Raw genomic sequence first — 26093 nt, forward strand, 5'->3', positions numbered from 1 at the left:
TGATGATGAACATGGATTGTGATGATGAACATGGATTGTGATGCTGGACATGGATTGTGATGATGAACATGGATTGTGATGATGAACATGGATTGTGATGCTGGACATGGATCGTGATGCTGGACATGGATTGTGATGATGAACTTGGATTGTGATGCTGGACATGGATTGTGATGATGAACATGGATTGTGATGCTGGACATGGATTGTGATGATGAACATGGATTGTGATGATGAACATGGATTGTGATGCTGGACATGGATTGTGATGCTGGACATGGATTGTGATGCTGGAATGGATTGTGATGATGACCATGGATTGCGATGATGAACATGGATTGTGATGATGAACATGGATTGTGATGCTGGACATGGATTGTGATGCTGGACATGGATTGCAATGATGTACATGGATTGCGATGATGAACATGGATTGTGATGATGACCATGGATTGCGATGATGAACATGGATTGTGATGATGAACATGGATTGTGATGCTGGACATGGATTGTGATGCTGGACATGGATTGCAATGATGTACATGGATTGCGATGATGAACATGGATTGTGATGATGAACATGGATTGTGATGCTGGACATGGATTGTGATTCTGGACATGGATTGCATTTAAGTACATGGATTGCGATGATGTACATGGATTGCGATGATGAACATGGATTGTGATGATGAACACGGATTTTGATGATGAACATGGATTGTGATGATGAACATGGATTGTGTTGCTGGACATGGATTGTGATGCTGAACATGGATTGTGATGCTGGACATGGATTGTGATGCTGGACATGGATTGTGATGCTGGACATGGATTGTGATGCTGGACATGGATTGGAGTGATGTACATGGATTGCGATGGTTCACATGGATTCATGATTGTATAGATGTGTAGTGATCTAGTGATTGTGATGTTTGAGAGGGTCTCCTCAAAAGGTGAATCTGCTGTCGGTTTGATTATTCCTTTCATTAAACTAGAACGGCATTCAGTAGAGATCATACCTACCTCCGCCTGGTTGGCCATATCACTCAATGGTGAATGATCACTTAAAAATTAAATAATTATCGTATCCGAATCCATATTCAGATCTTCACCAAAATCGAATCGATCTTTCCTTGTCACACACACAACCTGTCCAACAAGTTTCGTCCAAACGACTTTTTGAGATTTTTTTTGAAACAAAGTGTGTGTGTGTGTGTGTGTGTGTGTGTGTGTGTGTGTGTGTGTGTGTACATGGAGGGACATCAATATGGTGACCCATATCACGCTGCTGATCTGCTCATGTCCCTATTCCTGCCCTACTGTTCTCCCCACTACTCCCCAACCCCCCAGCGAAATGGAACCTGGATTAGACTGATAGATTACATTAATCATTGTAATGCTTATGTCGTGCAGGCATGATGGGTAAAATTGCTCCTCCTTTGTTAAAGTTCCTTGGATAGAATGAGCTCTTGATATCGTCACGACGGAGGTAGATGGAGTCTTTCATTCCCAGGAAGTCGTTAATGCATGGGATGGTCTCCCTGGAAAGGTTGTTGCATCAGAAACAGTATTAAGGTTTAAATATGAGTTCAATAGGTACACGTACACCTACATAAGACGCATTGGGGATAGAGGGGTACATGGAGAATTGCAGGACTCTTACTCTGAGATTTAGTTCAGGTGTATTCTGGTGATTGTAAACACGTCTATGTTTGTATAATTGTGATGGCCTCCTCATAATCTTCATATACCGATACGTACTATTAATAATATAACAAACAAAATGGCAACGTGATTCATTCACACTACTTCGTTGTGAGGAGTCGTTAAAACAACAACATTAAACAAAGAAACCGTCATCGCATGGAGCCTGAGGAGGACGGAGCCCCGGCGGTGCCTTCATTCCCACCATTCCCATCATTCCCTGAATGCCCCGGTTCCCTCGCATTTTTTTTTACCATCTCAGGCTCTTCCTCCTCCCCACGTCCACCCTCTTGTTCCCCCACCCCCGTGCGCCCACGTGCGTGCTCGCACACCCGTGCTGGCAGCGCACACAGCCATGGCCCAGCAATCCACGGGCGATCACTCGTGGAAGAAACAGATCGACGACATAAGCACCGAGTTCGATTTCCAGGAGGTTCTTGGCACGTGAGTACAGAGAAACATGCTGGGGGGCGAACGGGGGGTTTGGGGCCATGGGGGATGTGACGATGAACGGTATTGCGGATTCATGGATGAGTACGAGGTGGAGGTGGAGGTGGATGGGGGTCGGATCATGACGGCAATCGGATGGATTAAGGTCCAAGAGGGCATGGTCTTTACTCCCACGTTTTCGTGCCAGATTCAGAAAAATTGGCAATATTTGTAGATCAGCACAAAGACTTTAAAACGACAAGCGGGGGGAAACATAAATCGATCATGTCTGCCCAGAATGTATTTAAAATGCGATCTTTATCTTTGTCATTTGAATCTCCGGGGCATCAATTCTTGAATGTAGAATCCGTTTAGTGCTGAACTGTCTGGTATGGGAAGGGTAGCCTGGGTGTGCAGCTTGTGGAGTGCAGCCTGGGTCGTGCAGCCTGGGTAGTGCAGCCCGGGTAGTGCAGCCCGGGTAGTTCAGCATGGGTCGTGCAGCCTGGGTAGTGCAACCTGGGTAGTGCAGACCGGATAGTGCAGCCTGGGTCGTGCAGCCTGGGTAATGCAGCCCGTGGAGTGCAGCCCGGGTAGTGCAGCCCGGGTAGTTCAGCCCGGGTAGTGCAGTTTCTGGAGTGCAGCACGGGTAGTGCAGCCTGGGTAGGGTAGCTCGTGCAATGCAGCACGGGTAGTGCAGCCTGGGCTGTGCAGTCTGGGTAGTGCAGTCTGGGTAGTGCAGCTTCTGGAGTGCAGCCCGGGTAGTGCAGCTTGGGTAGTGCAGTCTGGGTAATGCAGCCTGTGTAGTATCTCAATCCTGTTTCATCTGGTAGGGACAATTGTTGAATAAATCTCATCCTGAGCGCACATGTGCACAGAGTGGTAAGGTAATTGTTACCTCCGCCACCAAAGATGGATGGAAGTTTAGTTATATGTTCACCCCTGTCTGTCTGTCCGTTTGTCTGTCTGACCATTTGTGAACAAAATATCTCAAAAAGTTGTGGATGGATTCGGACGAAACTTGGTGGACCGGTTGGGTGTCTGACAAGGAGGAATCGATTCAATTTTGGTGAAGATCCGGATCCGGATCTGGATCTGGCTAGTATAATTTTAAAAGTGATTCTTCACCATTGAACCAGGCAGAGGTATGCTCCCTACTGAGTGCCGTTCTAGTTTTACTCTGCTACCTGTTTGGTAGTCAAACAAAATTGAAAATCATTCCAAACATGAAACTTACTGTTATTTTGGATGTCATAAAGGACACAAATAAAAGATACGATGTACGAATTTAACTTGTTGGATAAGGAGATGTAAAAGACGGCGCATCAATGGCGGTAAACTTCTGAAAAAAGTGTTTTTTTTTCTACAGCCTTTAACATTTTAATTTTATTTCAATTGAATTATTTGCTTGAACTCTGCAGAACACAAATTGTCTTTTTGTCAATTTCAAAAACATTCAGTTTTGTAGTACTTGGACAAAATAGTACGCCATTTTATGCCATCTCGGCCAATCAAATTTTCCGCTCAAGCTCTCAGCGTGTGTGAATACTGTTCGAGATTTAGACAAAATTTCGGCTCCTCGGAAATACAGATCGTGCTCGGAAACGCAATGCAAGAGTTTTCCCAAGACTTCTATGATCCCCCTCGTTAAATAATGGTTTGGGAAACTTAAAACGAGAAGCCATCACTTTAGAGCAGTCATTGAAGAAATTGAGAATATAATATACAATCAATAATATTATTTATTAATTATCCTTGTGCATCTTTGTTGTTCATTTAGTATCTCTACTCATTCCCCTTCCCTTATAAAATTTTTGCATTCATTTCCCCAAACACTTCCCATTTCCTTTTCATGCTCTCGCTTTCATGCTCATGCTTTTCATGCTTTCATGCTTTCGCGACTCCCTAGTCTTTGTGTCGATCCTTTATAATTCTCTTCTTGTGATCAGGTCCTTTGATGAATTTTGTCATCTCGAGGAATTGGTAAACACATGGCAATATCTTTTGGATATGTCTGTCATTTCAATTTGGACAAATCCTTTCCTCGTCCTCCTTTTCCTTTCATTCGATCCGCAATGCTGCAGCAAAAGGTGGCACCAAAGGTGCTGCCGGCTGTGCTATTGGCAATAATGTTCTTTTTGTTTTGTGCATTGTTGCTAGGGATTGCTCAGGCACCGATGATTGTTCAAGGCACAAGCACTCCCTGCCCACGCGTTGCTACGCGACTAGAATCGCTACCACCTCCCCTGTGCGTCCCTTTCCCTCTGTACTCCTCAAAACCCCTCGCTAGCTCAATTTCCCACGCCCTGGGCTTCCCACTCTCTTTGTGCCATGTCTTAAATTCCCTCTTTGTCTACTCTCATTTCTGGCTTAGTTTGCATTGGTCTTGTGAAACATTTTGTCGTTGAAATCAAAACAGCCTTTCAAAACGAGTACCTACTGTATGTACGAGTATGTGTACCTTAACGAACCTGCTTTTGCACATCCAGTTGATTGTAGGACACTGCACCTTTTGGATTTGAATCTGTAATGCTGGCTGGTCAAAATAATCTTTCTCTTGTATGTATCCAAGCTAAATTTTAACCGCGAGCATGTAAGTCAGCTGTGCATAAGCCTTGTCAGCTTAAGCTTAGCCTTGCGGACCTGTGGTGTCTGATGCCACAAGCAAACAACTGGCATGACAATTCCATGATATTGTATGCTTGCCATCTAGTACTTCTAGATTTGGGTTTGCTCTGTAAAATGACAGTTTGTACCATACAACTGTTAGACTTGTTATATGAGGATGATATTTCGAGAGTGCTCTCCAAAAACGAGCACAGACTGTGAATACTTCACTGGACCAAGTCATTCCATAGCAGCTGTCACACTTCCACATCCTACAAGGTACTTCTATGAACTTCAGTGAAGTGTTGTTCTTTATGATTTGGTGCTCGACAGCCTTGAACATCATTGGCATTATCCAATGGTATGGGAAGGCATGGGGCTTACTTGTCGGCCTTCCTCAAAGCTTTGGGTTTTAAAGCTTTTTAAAATCTTCCCAATTAAGACAGGTGTGTACAGGGACTGTTGGCGATCTTATTCCAACCACAATATATTCCTAGCCTAATGGGTTTTATGCCATCTGTCCCTTATTTGTGCAAATAGTTACCAAAGGTGGACGGAGGTAATGTTTTCAACCCCATTTGTTTGTCAGTGAGTACGATATCTCAAAAGCTTGTGGATGGATTCGGACCAAATTTGGTGGACTGGTTAGGAGTGTGACGAGCATGAATTAATTCGATATTGGTGAATATCTGGATTGGGTTCCGGCCTATCAGTGGGATACAAAACATCAACTGTTCCGCTTGGTGGAGGTATGCGCTCTTCTGAGTGCCGTTCAGGTTTGTGAATGTTATTTCATGAGCCAACTACCTCCTAACTTCTAAAATCTAGGAGGGATTGCACATGCTTCAGCTCTTTTTCTGTTGTTTTCCTTGCATTCTATATTTTTCACTTGGATGGAATCAGCAAAACATTGAAGTATGCTAACTGCCGTGGGAAGCAAGGAGAAGCTGATGTTTTGTGAGTTAACCCTTTGTCGGAGCAAAAAAGGAGTCGACTTCTCCTTGGTTCCCTTCTCCTTCCTTGCTTACTTTTTTTACTCCGACGAAGGGGTAATGCCTGATATGTCAGCTTCTCCTTGCCTCCAACAGGAGTTAGCACACCTTGATCAACATTTTGTTGATTCTATTCATTAGTTACCTCCACCACTGAAGGTGGATGGAGGTTAAGTTTTCACTTCTGTTTGTCTTGTTTGTTTGTCTGTCTGTGAGCAGCATATTTCAAAAAGTTAAGAATTGATTCTGATGGACAGGTTGAGTGTGTGACAACGACGAATTGATTTGATGTTGACGATCCGAATACGGATCCGGATACTAGAATTTAAAAAAATATTCTTCTCCATTGAGAGATGGGGCCAAAAATGATATGTAGCACGATATATGAAAAGGTTATGTACTGATTCAGACAAAACTAGGTGGACAGGTTAAGTGTGTGACAAGGACAAATTGATTCAATGTTGGTGATGATTTGGGACAATTGTGGGACTTTGCCATTAAACGCGACTGAATTGGCTTTAAAAGTCCAGTAAATGAATGAATGAATGATTGTTTTAAGGCCATTTTCCCCGCTAGAGCAGGGGTTAGCCTTGCGGGCCCCATGACAATCATGGTTCCCTGTTTGAGGCAATGTTTTTATGGCCGGATGCCCTTCCTGACGCCAACCCTTGGTCACGCTCTTACGATGCGCAGGGATACGGTGTACCTATTCTAAACCGGGGTACACACCGGGATCATTCATCCCAGCAAGCTGGTACTCAATTTGCCGACCTCGGAAGGATGACAGGCTGAGTCAACCCCCCTGGCGTTAATTCAGCGATCGACCGGGATTCGAACCCAGGATCCTCGGATCCTCAGCCGGCACCCTAACCGCTAAGCCAACACCAGGGATATTTATATTTCCGGACTTTAAAACTCCAGTAACGGGCTGATTTGCTAACGCGAATATGCCACTGTTCAAAAATTAGGTAACGCTATTTATTTTAGGAAGGCGTGTATGTGCTTGATTAAACCTTACTCATAATTTAACAATTGGCCTCAAAAAGCCCATGGAAATCTAATGTAACAAAGCTGGACAGTGGATAAGAAGCAGAGGCATATACAGGCCTAATGTATTAGGCCATACCAGGAAACAAGATGGCAGGCATATCATTTCATCTCAGCACTATGGTGGGTGGAGTCAAGCGACAGATGTGGGTGTGGACCGGCATCTGTCTGACCAATGGGTGCACATTTAAAAAATCGACCCACTACCAGAACCCCAACAACAGAAAGGCGAAACTCTTGTCGACTTGTGACATGACGTATGTAAAGATGATCTCACTCCTCTTTGCGCAGCCCAATCCGGACAAATTCGGAGTCGATGTACTGCTAAATTACACATTTGTTTACCGATTCGTGTTTTAATATATGTTCAAAATATAACATTCAATTGAAATGAAGTCGTTCCTCAATCATAAACTGATGTTTGTAGATAGAAGGCCAGACAGGCAGAAAGACAGAAGTTAACTAATTGATTATCCCCGCTTTTTCGCTTCACGTGCATGGGTTATAAAGGAGCGATTTCTAAGATCACATAGCCATGAAGTTTGCCTATAAACTTGTTCATCCTGAATGATAAACAGGTTGATGTGAATCAGCTGCCATACCTGCAGTATCTGGATATTTGCAATCCCTTGTCAACAACTCATCAGCAGTGGAGCAGCAGCTCTTGAGACATGAGGAAAAATACACAATTATTTTAGCACAAGCTAGAGGCTTGTGCTTGAGCCCCATATCTAGAGGGCTTTTACAATTATTTTTGCCCACAAATACAAAAATTTTAAATCCCACCTGGGGCAGAACAGCCCATGATATTGTTTTTTTTTTTACAGCAACATTGTCTGACCACATGACCCTGGGGCCCCACGGAACCTAGGCCATCGGCCTGAGATGAGGTGGCCTGCTGGTCATAAAGTCGGAGCCTTGGGCCTCGGACACGGCAGCCAGGCAGCCACAGAGTCCAGACTCGCCCAGTGCAACCCAGGGCTCCAAAAATGGCAGAAAATGTATCGTATTTATCATAAAGGCGTATTGTGTTGGTGGTGTCGAAGCTGACTTCTCCCAGACTTCTTTCCCGTGAAGACTTCTTAATTAAGAATCAAGAAAACCTCACTGAGTTCCAAACTTAGATTTATTCAATTATTGCGGAGAGAAAACCAACACTATCACGGTTACACAAAATGCACGCACAAAACACACAGAAACGACGCGTCGTTCACTTGAAGGAGTTCTCTGTGCCAAGCCTCGCAGTGTTCCGTTAAATAGGCACACTTCCTTTGATGTTGTTCAGTTGAGTTCAGTCACTAATAGGCAGCCTTCCTGGCGCCAAGAGGATCTGCTTTCCGCAAATTTTATACCTCAATCTAAAATAGTTCAACTTGTTGCGCAAGGTCTAATATGCCTGTTTACATTTACATTTACATGATTTAGCCTGGTGTTGGCTTAGCGGTTAGGGTGCCGGCTTGGGATCCTAGGATCCTGGGTTCGAATCCTGATCGATCGCTAAATTAACACAAGGGGGGTTGACTCAGCCTGTCATTCTTCCGAGGTTGGCAAATTGAGTACCAGCTTGCTGGGATGAATGATCTCGGTGTGTACCCCGATTTAGAATAGGTACACCGTATCCCTGCACATCGTAAGAGCGTGACCAAGGGTTGGCGCCAGGAAGGGCATCCGGCCATAAAAACATTGCCTCAAACAGGGAACCATGATTGTCATGGGGCCCGCAAGGCTAACCCCAGCGGGGAAAATGGCCTTAGAACGATCATTCATTCATTCATACATTGATACAAGAAGAAGCACCTTTAGAGGCCATTTTTTTCCCACAGAGCAGGGGTTGGCCTTTTTCGGGCACTGTGGTCCCTTTTTTGAAGCAATGTTTTATGGTCGGATGCCCTTCCTGCTACCAACCCTGTTGGTCACCTCTTGCGACACACAATGAATTACCAGTTAACTGGTATTCAATTTGCCGACCTCGGAAGGATGACAGGCTGAGTCAACCCTCCTGGTGTTAATTCAGCAATCGACCGGGATTCGAGCCTAAGATCCTAGGATCCCAAGCCGGCACCCTAACCGCTAAGCCAACACCAGGCTCCTGTTTACTGTTTACATTGATACATCAACTGGAAATACCATGCTCTCTGCAGACTCAGGAATGTTCCGTCAAAGCCCAATCCTGTGGTTTTTTAACAACTATGCATCTTTTGCAGAGTCCAAGGCAATCCGTTTAAACTGAGCCATGGCTTGTCTTCACGATAAATACTCAAACCATATGCGCAGTTTCAGACATCATAAATCACTGCAGTGGAGCATACAAGAAAATTACATGCCCAACTTTAACCAACTTGACTGAAGGAAGACCAACTTGAACTGAAAATGGCAGATAAACAAAGGTAACATAAACTTTGACATCATGTGCCAGAATGCTACAAAAAAAATGCATAGACAATTGAGGAAAGGTTAAAAATGAAGCTACAAGAAGCTTCGGTTGCCTGTAGGTAGTGCTGTCAAGCAAATAGTTCAAAGTGATGATTCTTCACTTCAAGAGATGACTCAAACACCGATAGAGGTTAGCAACACCTACATAAGTTAGTGTAGATAGATAGGATGCTCATTTGTGTATGCACACACACACACAAACACACACACACACACACACACACACACACACAATTGGAGATACCACTAATTATGTAAACAGAGTAAAAACTGAGTATAAAATGCAAATAATACATGATGGATTTGCATCTCATGTGTAAAAATGAAACATTCCATAGTATAGTCATTCACCATAGTACCTTCTAATCCCAGACGGCGGGAGTGCCAATGTCTGTGTGTGTGTGTATGTATATATATATATATATACTATATATATATATATATATATATATATATATATATATATATATATATATATATATATATACATACATATATATATATATATATATATACATATATATATATATATATATATATATATATATATATATATATATATATATATATCTATACATATATATATATATATATATATATATATATATATATATATATATATATATATATATATAATATTGTTGTGGATATGAGAATGGTTTTTATTTATTTATTGTTGTTGTAAAAGGTTGTTGAAAATATCGCCCATCCTCCCTCCGTTTGTGGTTGTATAAAGGTCAAAAGGGCGTTCCCGTAGTTAGTTCCATAAAGCATATATGAAGGACACCATAATACCCCTGTTCAGTAGTTTATTTCCTTATTCTGTGTATTAGGTTAAGGCTTTGTCTTCCATTAAGATGACACTCCATTGCACCAAGTGAAATAAGATAGATTCCCTTTCATGCCCCATTCCCACTCCCAAAACTTCTACTGCCAACTACAATAGCCGCCATTAAGCATGTGCTCAGCTCGGGGAAGAAGGGCGTGCCCGCCCATCGTCATCAAGGGTGGAGTCAGAGGGCCTGTGCCCACCAATCAGGGCCGAAGCGAGCTCACCGAGGGGCGTGTCCTGAAGGCCGGCGGCTTGATCGCCTGAGGCGCTATAAAAGCACGCGCGCAAGAGCCGAGTGCGTGTGGTTGGACCAAGTGGTGAGACGTGCAAAGAGGGGTGGTTGAGTTGAGTACGAGAGGAGTTGAGTAAGGGATCCCTACAAGAGCAGCTTCAGCCACAGCAGCAGCAGCCACAGCAGCTTCAGCCACAGCAGCTTGGGGGCCTTGACGGCAGTTTTGAGCAGGGCCGCGAAGGAACGGCGGCTGTTAAACGAGCTGATCGATAAAGGGCGGCGGCTGCTAATCCCCGACCCGACCGTGCTGCGGGTCCAGCTGAACCTTCCTCCCCCTCCAGCCATCCACCTCCTGCCATTCCTGTCATCATTCCCCACGTGAGTCTGTCTTTTGTTTGTTCTGTCCTGGGTTAATTAAGACTGTAGGTAAGCTAGCATTGCACTGTGTCTCTAATATCTTCTGTAAATTCTTTTCTTATCTTTCCTTCTTCCTTGGTTTCTTTGAATCCTGTACATAGTAATAAATTATATTTGTATTCCTTACCCTTTGTCTTTCTTCTTCTTCACATCCTTCGCTTTAGTCTTTTCCCCATTGAATACCTGTGGCGCGATTTTGGCCAACGTTCAGGAATCGGGTTAGTCGGAGTAACTGTTAGGGCCGCGGCACCATCCGCTCGGCAAATCAACATCTTATCCGCGGTCCGTAACAATTGGTGTCAGGAGTGGGATACGAGGCCCGAACCAAATTTTTAAAACATCTAAAAAAAAAATTGGTCAAAATTTGGAGCGGCCAAGATTTAGTTTTTAAAATCCCAAATTGAATCGCGCCATGGCTAGTCAAGGCGATCGGATGCAGGTGGGTGAGCTAGAAGAGGGGTTAGGGGTAACTCAGGACCACAGGGAGGAAAGGGAGGAGAGCAATGAGGAGGTGGTTGAGGAGGTGTCAGGCGCGCAAAATGGCATCCTCGCGCACGTGGTTGTAGAGGCACAAAATGGTGGCTCGCACATGGTTGGGGCAGCCGCGCCCGCAGCACCGGTGAATTTGGACCTCTTTATGATACAAATAAGGGCGCTCATGGTCCAGACAAGTGAAGACCTGAGGAATGACTTGGGAAACCAAATTGTAGGAATGGGAAACCAACTTGTGGGATTGAGGGCTGATAGTGAGCGATTGGGGGGCCAAATGGGGGCAATGAGGGATGAAACGAGGGGTACCAGTGCCCAAATTGGGAAGTTAGACAATAAATTTGAGGGTCTCAGAAGCAAATTGGAGGGACTCGGAAGCAAATTGAAGGGACTCGGAAGCAAATTTGAGGGATTCGGAAGCAGATTAGGGGACAAACTGGGGGGCATGGTTGGCCAAGCCAAATAAATTAATGAGGGGTTGGAGAGGGACAGAGACCACGGGTTGAGCGAGCAGGTCCCAGGGGTGCACGAGGAGGTAACGCGGGTCGAGAAGCGCTGGTTGAGCGAGGCGGAGGAAAGCGCGGGTACAATGACGGGGGTAGAAATCGCGACCCAGGGTATGGGGCAGCCGGCGACCGTTGAGGTAGAAGAGGGAATTTTATTAAAGCCAACGGTCGTCGTGGTGAATAAAGAGAAAGCAAAAGTGCTGGGAATTAAAATTGTAGAAACGACAGACGTAGAAGAGCAACAGTCGGAGGAAGGAATGGAAACTGCTCAAAGTCTGAATGCACATCCTGATGCCGTACTTGCTAATCCTTATAAAGATTTGCAGGTGCGCGTGGAGAAGGGAATCCCCCAGGTGAGTCATGCTGTGTATTGTGCGGGGAGATTTTGCAGGAGGATGTTTGACGACAAGAGAATTGTCGCGCGATTGAGATCGAGGAAGCACCCGGGCGTTGGTGAAGGGTCGCGTGTGAAAAAAAAGTGTGCGTCAAGGGGTGAGTGTGTTACGAAGCGCGAGTGTGAAACCGAGTGCGAGCGAGAATGCACGTCGGGGTGTACTGAGTGTGACACTGGGAGTGAGAGCGATACGGAGTGTACGTGCGAGGGTGAGAGTGACCCGGAGAGTGAGTTGGTGGTGGAACATGTGCGAGGAAGCACACCTGAGTTGGTGGTAGTGCGACTGCGAGGGAGCACATCGGAGCGCGGTAGTGGGTGGATGCAAGAGTGCACGCCCATGGTGAGTGTTACGGAGGACGTAACGGAGGAGAGGTGTGGACCGAGGTGTGCGAACGGCGAGTGTGTGCAAGAGTGTGCGGAGAGGTGCGGTGTGTCACAGGGAGTGCGTCCGTGGAATGGACGGAGTGTGTGGGATGCACTGGAGGCGTTGGAACGCCAGGTTTTGTGAGTGTCAAAAGGGTCGCGTGGTGTGAGCCTGCAAGTAAAGCATCGACGTTGACCGGGTTAGCGTTTAGGGCGACGGATAGCCGATGCGAGCACTCGGGGCGCGGTGCGCTTTGTTGGATGCCAGGCCCGGCGCGGATCGATACTGCGTCGCTTCTCTTCGAAGCGTCGTTGCCGATTCAGGCCTGGCCCCGCCCCGCACGGTCGAGTCCGGGCCTTGTCGGGCGAGGCGACCGGTCCGGTTCAAGGGCGAGTGGGAGGAAGCGAAACGGTGCCCCCTCGCGGGGACGGGGTTCCGACCGGGCGAGCCTCAGTCATCGGGCCCGGGACCGCAAGGTACCGAGCCGCGATGATGCATGGAACCTCGGCCCGAGCATGCCTCCTCCCCAGAGTCGTGAATGCTGTACGGATCCAACTACAGGCGACCAAACCACCCGCGTTCATTGCTCGGCTTTGCGAAGCCGAGTTTAATGAAGTCATGACGCACCGAGGCTAGGATATAGCGGACTGTGATGATGGTGATACTGATAGTGTTTTTGATCCGAAATTTAGAAAAGTGAATAGAATTGGCAGATAATTGGCAAATTTTTGATTGGTTGCAATTGGATGAGCCAAATTGGTAGTGGGAGATACCCGATGTGGTGGGATGGCAACTCTGCCATCTCTCACAACGGGGGCAAAGGAGCACTAGGTTATGGGGTTGGCAGTGAAAACCTGCCCGGGAGGGTTAGGATATAATGATAGGGATCTAGAGAAGATGACCTTAGGTAACGTTAAGATTACGTAGTGACAATGATACCTGTAGTGGGGACGCAGGTAGATTAGTGTGGATGATAATGACGTGGTATGTGCTTAGTTTAAAGGGGGGACGGGGAGCACTAAGTTAGCAGGGCAACAGGTAGATTAGATGATGCCGTGTGTATGGTTAAAAGGTGTGATTGCACAGGTGTGCAACTGAACAGGTGTGTGGAGCAGTGTATGAGTGAGAGAAGGTGATTGTGCATTGTGTTGATCAAATGGTCCAGGAAGGAAGGAGGGTGCAGGTGGCACCAGGTGTGATTGCACGGGTGTGCAACGACAGGTGTATGGAGAATGATTGTGTGGAAGACATGGAGTGTGGAATATATGGAGTATTGGAATGGATGGTCGTGGAGTGAGTATGGTGGAAACTGTGGAGTGGAGTGGATGGTGTGAAGGTGTGGATGGGGGAAAGGAGGATGGCCCCCATCACGAATACCCGGGGAGGGTAGTGTAAGTGTTAGGTAGAGGGTACAGGTAAATTGTGGTTGGATATTGGCATCTGTGGTGCGGGTAGTTGCACAGGAGAGTTGTGATGGGTGCATTAGTGACGTGGAAATGGCTGCGCATGTAGCCTGTTAGTGTGTGTAGTTGGTTTGGGCACTCCACCACTGTGAGGATGTCGGCCAGGTGAGGCCGCAGGTGGGCTCTGGGAGCCGGTAGAGTTGTTGTGGATGGGGCCCGAGGATCCGGAAGACGGACCCGGGTAGCCCAGTGCCAGAGGGCACCGAGGGGTGACAGAGCCAGGAGGGGCCTTCCCCAATTAGATAGGTTAGGGTGAGGAGCTAGGTAAGCTCGGGTGGCAACTGCAGTGGTGGAGGTGTGCAGGTGGGTAGACCTGCTGGGAGAGCTACACGACCCAGCCTGGAAATTGTGCAAGGGCACCGGGAGATGAATCGGGGGAGTGAGACCCCAAATTGAGAAGCACCACAGTTTGGTCAATGGGAATTGGTTTTTAGAACCCATAGTGTAAGTTGGCCAATGGATTGGCAGGGAAAGACCCCGGGTAGTGTAAAGTGTGTTAATGTCATTTAGAAAGTAGTTAGGATGAAAATCTCCTTGCACCATCTACATCCACTCACCTGAGGTGACGTAACTCCACACCATGCCATGTTTTATTATTTTTATTGTGCAGATGTTTGGAATGTGAGACGCATCATGACGTGGGTGTGACATTGTGCTTTGTGTTCCATCTCTTCCTCCTCATGAGGATTGATGATGAATTGGGTGATGGCAAATTTTGGTTAGAGGGATTGTGGGAACGAATTTGGTATAGGGGAAATATGGGGAAGACGTGACGGTAGTGACGGATTTGTAAATGTGTAGATTGTTGTAAATATGGGGTAAGGGCAAGGGTAGAGTAGGTGACAGGGAGGGTGACGTACGGTAGGGACGAGCTTTCTCACTTCGCTCTCCGTACGTACTTCGCCTTGCATTGCCTTATTGATGTGTACCCTTGTGACCTTACCCCTCGCTCATCTGTCTTTCCCCCCTTTGTCTCCCACATGAGGACCTGTGCGCCACTGGGCGCCGAGGGGAGCGTGCGTGAGTCGGCCATTGTGCGCCCGAACCTCTCGCAACCACAGCTGTCTGCATCGATGCACCACCTTATGGACCACATGTCTGTGGCTGAGCACCACTGATGGACCCCATGGGTTGGGGCATGGCCCCTCTGCTGGAACCGGCCGTGAAGGCCCGAGATTTTGCTGGCGGACCTTGGCCACAGGGCACCGATGCCCCACAGGTGAACCACACTAGTCGGCTCTGTGGGCCATAAATAAATAAAAATGGACACATTGGGTGCAAGTTTTATTGCAAATAGGCTGCCAGCAAAGAAAATGACAACATCTGGAAGAAAGCAAATAGCCAGCAGAGGGAGCCGAAGTGCAAGAGACCACCAGCAGGGTTAGGGGTTGTTGGTTTATTTTTATTGATGAACAGTGATGACTGTGCACCGATTGGTGCTTGAGGGTGCTTTGGTGCGTTTGTGGGTGCTTTCATGGTGCATTGATGCAGAGCAGACTGTCTCTCCCCCCCAAAAGAACAATCACAGGTCCTGGGTTGCGTATTGTAAATAAAAGTAGTCATTGTAAATAATGCTCCCCACCGTCCATGTATAGTTTGAAGACCATTCCGCAATTCGGTTAGCTGTGGGCGTGAGTCTGCTAGGTAGGGTGCAATGGAGCAGCGGGACATATTTATTTATGTTTTAAAACTGTCGCACTCAGGGTCAGGTTAAATGTAGAGGGAACTACACCTACGTGCCACACTAAAAGTTAAAGTTATAGGCCCGGGCCGTGCCTAAGAGGAGGAGGGTGCAGTGTTGTGGATATGAGAATGTTTTTTTAAATTTATTGTTGTTGTAAAACGTTGTTGAAAATATCGCCCCTCCTCCCTCCATTTGTGGTTGTATAAAGGTCAAAAGGGCGTTCCCGTTGTTAGTTCCATAAAGCATAAATGAAGGACACCATAATACCCCTGTTCAGTAGTTTATTTCCTTATTCTGTGTATTAGGTTAAGGCTTTGTCTTCCATTAAGATGACACTGCATTGCACCAAGTGAAATAAGATAGATTCCCTTTCATGCCCCATTCCCACTCCCAAAACTTCTACTGCCAACTACAATAGCCGCCATTAAGCATGTGCTCAGCTCGGGGAAGAAGGGCGTGCCCGCCCATCGTCATCAAGGGTGGAGTCAGAGGGCCTGTGCCCACCAATCAGGGCCGAAGCGAGCTCACCGAGGGGCGTGTCCTGAAGGCCGGCGGCTTGATCGCCTGAGGCGCTATAAAAGCGCGCGCGCAAGAGCCGAGTGCGTGTGGTTGGACCAAGTGGTGAGACGTGCAAAGAGGGGTGGTTGAGTTGAGTACGAGAGGAGTTGAGTAAGGGATCCCTACAAGAGCAGCTTCAGCCACAGCAGCAGCAGCCACAGCAGCTTCAGCCACAGCAGCTTGGGGGCCTTGACGGCAGTTTTGAGCAGGGCCGCGAAGGAACGGCGGCTGTTAAACGAGCTGATCGATAAAGGGCGGCGGCTGCTAATCCCCGACCCGACCGTGCTGCGGGTCCAGCTGAACCTTCCTCCCCCTCCAGCCATCCACCTCTTGCCATTCCTGTCATCATTCCCCGCGTGAGTCTGTCTTTTGTTTGTTCTGTCCTGGGTTAATTAAGACTGTAGGTAAGCTAGCATTGCACTGTGTCTCTAATATCTTCTGTAAATTATTTTCTTATCTTTCCTTCTTCCTTGGTTTCTTTCAATCCTGTACATAGTAATAAATTATATTTGTATTCCTTACCCTTTGTCTTTCTTCTTCTTCACATCCTTCACTTTAGTCTTTTCCCCATTGAATACCTGTGGCGCGATTTTGGCCAACGTTCAGGAATCGGGTTAGTCGGGGTAACTGTTAGGGCCGCAGCGCCATCCGCTCGGCAAATCAACATCTTATCCGCGGTCCGTAACAATATATATATATATATATATATATATATATATATATATATATATATATATATATATATATATATATATATATATATATATATATGTATATATATATATATGTATATATTGTTGCGGAGATGAGGACTGTATTTTTTTTTTGATTGTGTTGTATTGTGGTAAATTGGTGTGAAGTATTATTATTGTTGTTGTTATTCTGTGCCTCCTGCCTCCGGAGCTGTGTAAGGACCAAAAGGGCGTCCCATAGTCCACAAGCATACACGTCAGCCAATCATAGAATATCCATGTTCGATAGTTATATCTTATTCTGTGTTTTAGGATAAGGCTGTGTCTCCCATTAATTGAAATACTCCATTGCACCAGTGAAAGAGAATAGACCCCCTTTCCTTCCTATCCCCAAAAATCTCCCTTTCCCTCCCCTCCAAAAACCTCCATTGACCTCATATTACATCCCCTCTCGTCATTGCCGAGCCTCGATTGCTCATATTACCTCCCCTCCAATAACCGCCATTGACCATGGGCTTTGAGTCGGAGAAGAAAGGCGTGTCTCCACCTCGTCAGAGGGGAGGAGGGGCGCGCCCGCCCGTCGTCATCCAGGGCGGAGCCCGAGGGTCGCGCGACCAACCAGGGCCGAGGTGAGCACCCCCGATGGGCGTGTCCAAAGCGCCGGGGGCGTAATCGCTGGAGGCGCTATAAAAGGCGCAAAAACGGAAGTGGTAAAAGAAGGGAGAAGGGTTGTTGAGAGAGAAGGGTTGGTTGCGGAAGTTGGTTGCAAAAGGAGTCGGTGGTCAGTTGGTTGCGGTGAGGAGTCGGTGGTGAGGAGTGAGAGAAACACGACAGAGTTGAGGGTTTGGACCAGACAAGTCTGGGGAACGCAGCGGACGGCGGCCGCAGCAGCCAGACCACCCAACCGCCAAAGGGGGCCTGAACGGCGGTTTGGAGCAGGGCCGAAGAGGAACGGCGGCTGCTGAACGCGCCGGTTGTGCTGCATGACCCCCCTTGGACCTCCCTCCCCCTCCAGCCATCCACATCCTGCCATTTCAGCAATTCCCCGCGTGAGTCAGCGTTTTGTTTGTTCTGTCCCTGGGTATTTAATTAAGTCTGTAGGTAAGCTAAATTTGCACTGTGTCACCTGCGTCTTGTGCTTGTAAATAAACGTAATTGTTTCTTTTTGCTTGTGTGTAAATAGTAGGAATAAATGTAGTAGTATTTCAAACCTTTTTTGTCTTCCTTTTTCCTCTTGCATTGCGTCGTTTCTGTCTTTTCCCTCATTGAGCAGCTAGGGTGCGATACGGCCAAAGTCTGGGTGAATCGGGTGAGTTTTGTCAGGTCGCGGTTTTACACCACCGCTCGGTCTATAACATCTTAACCGCGATCTGTAACAATTGGTGTCTGGGAGTGGGATTCGAGGCCCAAACCAAATTTTTAAAACGAATAGAAGAAAAAAAAAAAATTTGGTCAAAATTTGGAGCGGACGAAATTTGTTTTGTTTTATAAAGTAAAACCCGAATTTTGAAATCGCGCCATGGCTGTTCAAGGCGACGGGATGCCGGTGGGAGAGATAGAGGGGTTAGAAGTAACCCAGGACTTCGGGGAAGAAAGGGAGGAGGAAAATGGCAATGTGGTTGCGGGAATATCAGGCGCGCAAAATGGCGCGCTCGCGCATGTAGTTGAAGGGTCCCAAAATAGCGGCGCCGCGGAGGGCGAGCCCGCGGTGGCGGCTGGGGACGCTGGGCAAACCGGGTTTGACCTCAGATTATTCTTGACCCAACTGATGGCAAAAATGGATGCTCAGGGTGAGCGATTGGAGGGCCAAATGGGGGTAATGAGGGACGAAGCGAGGGCTCAGAGTGAGCAATTGGGGGTAATGGGAAACCAAATGGGGGTAATGAGGGACGAAGCGAGGGGTACCGGTGAGGGGTTAGACAACGGGATAAAAGAGGTAAAGAATGGGTTAAAGGGGGTGGAAAACAGAATGGCTGCCCAGGAGAATCAGTTAGAGGGGGTGAAAAGTGGGTTAATGGGGTTAGAAAATAGGATGGAGGACAAATTGCGGGAAATAGGGGAACAATCCGCCCGGGAAATCGAACAGATGGGGAACCAGATGGAGGAAATACGACGAGGGGTGAGTGAGGAGGTCTCGGGGCTACGCGAGGAGGTAAAGCGAGGCGAAAAGCGTATAGAGAAAGAGGTGAGAAATAATACGGCAAAGTTACAGGGGGGAATAGAAGATCTGACGGAGGAGGTGGAACAGCTGACAGAGGGACAAACGAAGTTAGTGGAGCAGGTTCAAAGGAACACTGCAGTACTCGGAGGGTTAAAGGCGACACAAAAAGAAATTAAAAATGACTTGATAGCGACACAGAGGCAATGTCAGATGGTACGTGAGGAACTGACAAGGAGGGTGGACGAGGTGACAGAGATAATGGAGACAAAGGACCGGCAGGTGAGGATGCACATAGAGACGGTCACGGTAGCCCTAGAGGATGAACTTGAGGAGACGCACCAAGAAATAAAAGAGGTTAAACAAAAACTAGAGGAAGTGGAAGAAGAGGTGAGTGAAATTAAGAAGGGACGGACAGAAACTAAGAGAGAAATCCAGGAGGAGGTAATGGAATATGTACAAGGTCTGTGTTCAAATCATGATGAGGTGCTCACTAACCAAATAAAAAGTTTGCAGGTGGCAAAGGAGGTGCGGAGACGAAGTACGGAGGTGAGTGGCAATGTATATGATGTGAGGAAAGCTTCAGTCGGCTTGGGGATTGGTTTGGATCCGGGTGTTCGTGAAAGGCCGTTGGTGAAGTGTGTGACAGGTCAGGTGTGCGAAAAAAGAGGTGTGCGAGAATGTCCGACCATGGGGTGTGTGAGGAAAAAGTGCACGCCGAGGAGTGAGTGTGCCGTCAAGAGTGAGTTGGTCGAAGCGCGTGTGCGAGGGGGTACATGGAAGCGCGGTGTGGTGAGTGTTACAGAGGATGTAACGAGAGAGTGTACACCTGTGGTGAGTGTTACAAAGGATGTAACGAGGAAGTGTACGCCTGTGGTGAGTGTTACAGAGGATGTAACGGGAGGGTGTGCGCGAGAAAGGTGTGTAACGGACGGGTGCATGAGGAAAGAGTGTGCTGTCGAGAGTAAGGGTGAGTGCGCAGTCAAGAATGGAGGTGAGAGTAGTGAGAGTGAAACGGAGCGTGAGTTGGTTATGACAGGTGAGCGAGGATGTACACCTGGAATGGAAGGATGCACACCTGGAATGGTAGAGCGTGTGTGGGAAGGCACATTTGAGTTGGTCGTGAGGCACGCGGTTGGGTGTGCGGGTGAGAGCACACCTGTGATCGTCACAAAGGAGGTGACCGAGAAAGGGGCGCGGAGAGGTGTGTTGGTGAGGTGTGTGAGCGACGAATGTGTGCCAAGGTGTTCGGTGGTCAGGTGTGTGACCAAGTCGGTGAGCGGAATGAGTGTACCGAGGTGTGTTAGAGAAGGTACGACCAAGAGCATGGAAACGGCTGCATGTATGAGCATGAAAGGGGTAGCGTATGCTTGTAAGCATCCAGGTGAGGCGTCGACGATAACCGGGTTAAAGGTTAGAACGACTTATAGCCGACTCGGGCCCTCGGTGCGTGCCGGGCTTCGCGTGCAGCGAGAACCAGCGGGGATCCGAGCCACGGCGGGTTCGAAAGGACCGCCGTGCGCGATCCACGCTGGGCCTCGCTTGGAACGGCCGCGTCCGTGCTCCACTAGGCGGAGCGGGCAGCCCGATAGGAAGGGTCGCCATGGCGATCACTTTCTATTGAGACGTGCCGGCAGGTCGAGATCGGGACATTGGATGGCTCCACGCCGAGGTGGTGCGTGGGATCTCGGCCCGGGTAAGCCCCCGTCCCTGCCCCGAGTGCGGCGGGACGTATCCAGCCGCTGGCACAAAACGACCCGCGTTCATTGCTCGGCTGTACGAAGCCGGGCTGTAGATGTGAATTGGCGCACCGAGAGGACCTAATAAGTAGACGGGTAATGGTGATAGTGATAGTAGTGATTTGATACAAAATTTAGAAAAGTGAATAGAATTGGCAGTAAATGGAAAATTTTTGATTTGTTGGATTTGGACGAACAAAATTTATAGTGAGAGACCCCAATGTGGTGGGATGGCAAATCCATCATCCCTCACATGTGGGGCAAATGCGCAATAGCTTATGGGGGTGATGGCAGTGAAAACTAGCCCGGGTGGGTTAGGATATGGTGTGTAGGGATCTAGCGAAGATGACATTAGGTAACGTTAAGTTTAGTTAGTGACTGATACCTGTAGTGGGGACGCAGGTAGTTTAGTGTAGTTGATAATGACGTGGGAGCGCAATAGTTTAAAGGGACGACTGGGAAGCGCAAGTTTCAGAGGGGAGTAGTTAGCTGAGATGATGCCGTGCGTGTGAGGATTGAACAGGTGAGAATGGAACAGGTGTGATTGCACAGGTGTGCAACTGAACAGGTGTGTGGAGCAGTGTATGAGGGAGTAGTGGTGATTGTGTGTTGTGTTGACCAGCTGGTCCAGGAAGAGGAGGAGGGTGCAGGTGGCACCAGGTAGGATTGCACAGGTGTGCAATGACAGGTGAATGAAAGACAGGTGTATGGAATAAATGGTATGGAGTATTGGAATGGATGGTCGTGGAGTGAGTATGGTGGAAATTGTGGAGTGGAGTGGATGGTGCGAAGGTGTGAATGGGGGAAGAGTGGACCCCATCACGGATACCCGGGGCGGGTAGTGTAAGTGTTAGGTAGAGGGCACAGGTAAATTGTGGTTGGATATTGGCATCTGTGGTGCGGTTGGAAGAATGATGTTTGGATGGGTGCATTAGTGTTGTGGAAATGGCTGGGCGTGTCGCCTGTTAGTGTGTGTAGTTGGTTGGGCACTCCACCACTGTGAGGATGTCGGCCAGGTGAGGCCGCAGGTGGGCTCTGGGAGCCGGTAGTAGTTGTTGTGGATGGGGCCCGAGGATCCGGAGGACGGACCCGGGTAGCCCAGTGCCAGAGGGCACCATGGGGTGACAGAGCCAGGAGAGGGGCTGCCCCCAGTTAGATAGGTTAGGGTGAGGAGCGAGGTAAGCTCGGGTGGCAACTACAGTGGTGGAGGTGTGCAGGTGGGTAGACCTGTTGGGAGAGCTACACGTCGCGGCCCAGAAATTGTGCGAGGGCACCGGGAGATGAATCGGGGGAGTGAGACCCCAAATTGAGAAGCACCACAGTTTGGTCAATGGGGATTGGTTGTTAGAACCCATAGTGTAAGTGGCCAATGGATTGGCAGGGAAAGACCCCGGGTAGTGTAAAGTGTGTTAAAGTCATTTAGAGGATAGTTAGGATGAAGGATCTCCTCGCACCATCTGCACCCACTCACCTGAGGTGACAGGTAACTCCACACCATGCCATGTTTTATTATTTTTTATTGTGCAAATGTTTGGAATGTGAGACGCATCATGACGTGGGTGTGACATTGTGCGTGATTCCATCTCTCCCTCCTTATGAGGATTGATGATGAATTTGGTGATGGCAAATTTTGGATAGAGGGATTGTGGTGACGAATTTGGTATAGAGGAAATATGGGGAAGACTTGACAGTAGTGACAAATTTGTAAATGTGTAGATTTTTGTACATATGGGGTGAGGGCAAGGGTAGGTGACAGGGGGGTGACGTACGGTAGGGACGAGCTTTCTCACTTCGCCCTCCGTACGCATTTCGCCTTGCATTGCCTTATTGATGTGTACCCTTGTGACCTTACCCCTCGCTCATTTGTCTATCCCCTTTTGTCTCCCACATGACCTGTGCGCCATTGGGTGCCGAGGGGAGCGTGCGTGGGTCGGCCATTGTGCGCCCGAAATTCCCAGAACCAGCTGTCTGCATCGATGCACCACATTATGGACCACATGTTTGTGGCCGAGCACCACGTATGGACCCCATGGGTTGGGGCATGGCCCCTCTGCTGGAACCGGCCATGAGGGCCCGAAATCTTGCTGGCGGACCTTGGCCACAGGGCACCGATGCCCCACAGGTGAACTACACTAGTCGGCCCTGTGGGCCATAAATAAAGTAAAAATGGACACGTTGGGTGCATTTCATTTTATGCTCAAATAGGCCGCCAGTAAGAAAATGAAAGGAAATGACAACATCTGGAAGAAAATAATAACCAGCAGAGGGAGCCGAAGAGCAAGAGATCACCTGCAGGGTTTGGGTTTGTTGGATTTATTTTATTGATGAACAGTGGTGACTGCACTGATTGGTGCTTGAGGGTGTGTTGGTGCGTTTTTGGGTGCTTTTAATGGTGCGTCGATGCAGAGCAGACTGTCTCCCCCCCAGAAAGAACAATTACAGGTCCTGGGTTAGTTTTGTAAATAAAAATAGCGTCGATTGTAAATAATGCTCCCCACCGTCAGTGTATAGTTTGAAGACCATTCCGCAATTCGGTTAACTGTGGGCGTAAGTCTGTTAGGCAGGGTGCAATGGAGCAGCGGGACACATTTATTATTGTTTTAAAACTGTCGCACTCAGGGTCAGGTTAAAAATAGAGGGAACTACACCTACGTGTCACACTAAAAATAAAAGTTGTAGGCCCGGGACGTGCCTAAGAGGAGGAGGGTGCAGTGTTGCAGAGATGAGGACTGTATTTTTTTGATTGTGTTGTATTGTGGTAAATTGGTGTGAAGTATTATTATTGTTGTTGTTATTCTGTGCCTCCTGCCTCCGGAGCTGTGTAAGGACCAAAAGGGCGTCCCATAGTCCACAAGCATACACGTCAGCCAATCATACAATATCCATGTTCGATAGTTATATCTTATTCTGTGTTTTAGGATAAGGCTGTGTCTCCCATTAATTGAAATACTCCATTGCACCAGTGAAAGAGAATAGACCCCCTTTCCTTCCCATCCCCAAAAATCTCCCTTTCCCTCCCCTCCAAAAACCTCCATTGACCTCATATTACATCCCCTCTCGTCATTGCCGAGCCTCGATTGCTCATATTACCTCCCCTCCAATAACCGCCATTGACCATGGGCTTTGAGTCGGAGAAGAAAGGCGTGTCTCCACCTCGTCAGAGGGGAGGAGGGGCGCGCCCGCCCGTCGTCATCCAGGGCGGAGCCCGAGGGTCGCGCGACCAACCAGGGCCGAGGTGAGCACCCCCGATGGGCGTGTCCAAAGCGCCGGGGCGTAATCGCTGGAGGCGCTATAAAAGGCGCAAAAACGGAAGTGGTAAAAGAAGGGAGAAGGGTTGTTGAGAGAGAAGGGTTGTTGAGAGAGAAGAGTTGGTTGCGGAAGTTGGTTGCAAAAGGAGTCGGTGGTCAGTTGGTTGCGGTGAGGAGTCGGTGGTGAGGAGTGAGAGAAACACGACAGAGTTGAGGGTTTGGACCAGACAAGTCCGGGGAACGCAGCGGACGGCGGCCGCAGCAGCCAGACCACCCAACCGCCAAAGGGGGCCTGAACGGCGGTTTGGAGCAGGGCCGAAGAGGAACGGCGGCTGCTGAACGCGCCGGTTGTGCTGCATGACCCCCCTTGGACCTCCCTCCCCCTCCAGCCATCCACATCCTGCCATTTCAGCAATTCCCCGCGTGAGTCAGCGTTTTGTTTGTTCTGTCCCTGGGTATTTAATTAAGTCTGTAGGTAAGCTAAATTTGCACTGTGTCACCTGCGTCTTGTGCTTGTAAATAAACGTAATTGTTTCTTTTTGCTTGTGTGTAAATAGTATGAATAAATGTAGTAGTATTTCAAACCTTTTTTGTCTTCCTTTTTCCTCTTGCATTGCGTCGTTTCTGTCTTTTCCCTCATTGAGCAGCTAGGGTGCGATACGGCCAAAGTCTGGGTGAATCGGGTGAGTTTTGTCAGGTCGCGGTTTTACACCACCGCTCGGTCTATAACATCTTAACCGCGATCTGTAACAATATATATATATATATATATATATATATATTGTTGCGGATATGGGATTTGCATCCATCCATATCCGCTTGTAAATATTCCCCTATTTCCTCAATACTTCCCAACTATCCCCAATCCCCCATTCCCTAGTCCCATTTTCTGTAAACAACACTCTGTAGACCCGACCTCCCCCTATTTCCCCCATTAAATGTCGTGCCCAGGTTCACCGCATCTCATGTAAGACAACTATAGGACATCTTGCTAGTTATTCTTAGTCTATGTCAGTTAAGGACTCGTTTCCATTAATTCTGACCCTTCGTTGCACCAGAATGTGATTGTATGGCACCGTTAGGAAGCTTATGACCTCCCAATACCTCCCCGCAGCTCTTCCTCACAGTTCAACAACAACAACAACAACAACAACAACAACGAGCGCAGGAAGTGCGCGTCCTCACTCCGGCTTGGTTGGTAGGGGGTGTTGGGAGGGCACCAGGCCTTCCCAACGAGCCGCCATCGAACATGTGCTCGACGGGGTTACCAAATAGGGGCTCCCTGTCAGCTCCTCGTCAAGGGCGGAGCCCGGTAACCCCCGCACCCAATGGAAGCGGCGGACCGGCCCCAGTGGGGCGGAACCAACCAGCCGAGGGCGTGTCACTCCCCGCTGAGCATGCGCAGTGAGAGGGAGGGTGACGTCAGATGCGCGCTGAGCTTGAAGCAAGAAAGACGTCCCCTCCGAGCGCTGTGAGGCCTCCCCGCATCTTCTGGACCGTGCTTTATCCTGTCCCCGAGCCAAGGTGCACCTTGTGCTATCGACCTACCTGTCCCTTCCTGCCATCAATCCCTGTGTAAGTCCACCTTGTTCCGTTTGTCTGTGGTCTGTCTGGGCTAAGATAAGACGGTAATTAAGTGCCCATCTCTTCTGTGTCTTTACCTCACTGCCTTGTAATCTACCCCCTTTTCTCCACCACTGTAATTATACCCTCCTCCGGAGGTCTTGAGAACTGTACCCCTTGCGTCGTTTCCTCTTTCCCAGTCGTCGTGTCCTTTCTACCATTGATTTGGCATAGCGCGATTTGGCCAACGTCTGGGTGAATAGGGTATTAGTCGGGGAATAAGTGTTCGGTCGCGGTTACACCACCGCTCGGTAAATAACATCTTTAACCTCGTCCGTAACAATATATATATATATATATATATATATATATATATATATATATATATATATATATATATATATATATATATATATATATATGTATATAATATATATATATATATATATATATATATATATATATATATATATATATATATATATATATATATATATATATATATATATATATATATATATATATACACACACACACACACACAC

General features: G+C 47.8%; 1 protein-coding gene across 1 annotated transcript in view; it reads left to right on the forward strand.

The window, feature by feature from the left end:
• The first annotated feature begins 1927 nt into the window (after positions 1–1927).
• The window catches only part of LOC137425127 (calcium/calmodulin-dependent protein kinase type 1D), a 178487-nt gene continuing 154321 nt past the window's right edge, over positions 1928–26093 (forward strand). The window contains exon 1 of the mRNA XM_068113246.2: positions 1928–2148. Coding sequence (XP_067969347.1) covers positions 2060–2148 — 89 coding nt within the window. The 5' untranslated portion in view covers positions 1928–2059. The remainder of the gene's footprint in view (positions 2149–26093) is intronic.

Source organism: Myxine glutinosa, chromosome 4, assembly GCF_964187855.1.
Source record: "Myxine glutinosa chromosome 4, kmMyxGlut1.1, whole genome shotgun sequence".
NCBI classification, from domain to species: domain Eukaryota; kingdom Metazoa; phylum Chordata; class Myxini; order Myxiniformes; family Myxinidae; genus Myxine; species Myxine glutinosa.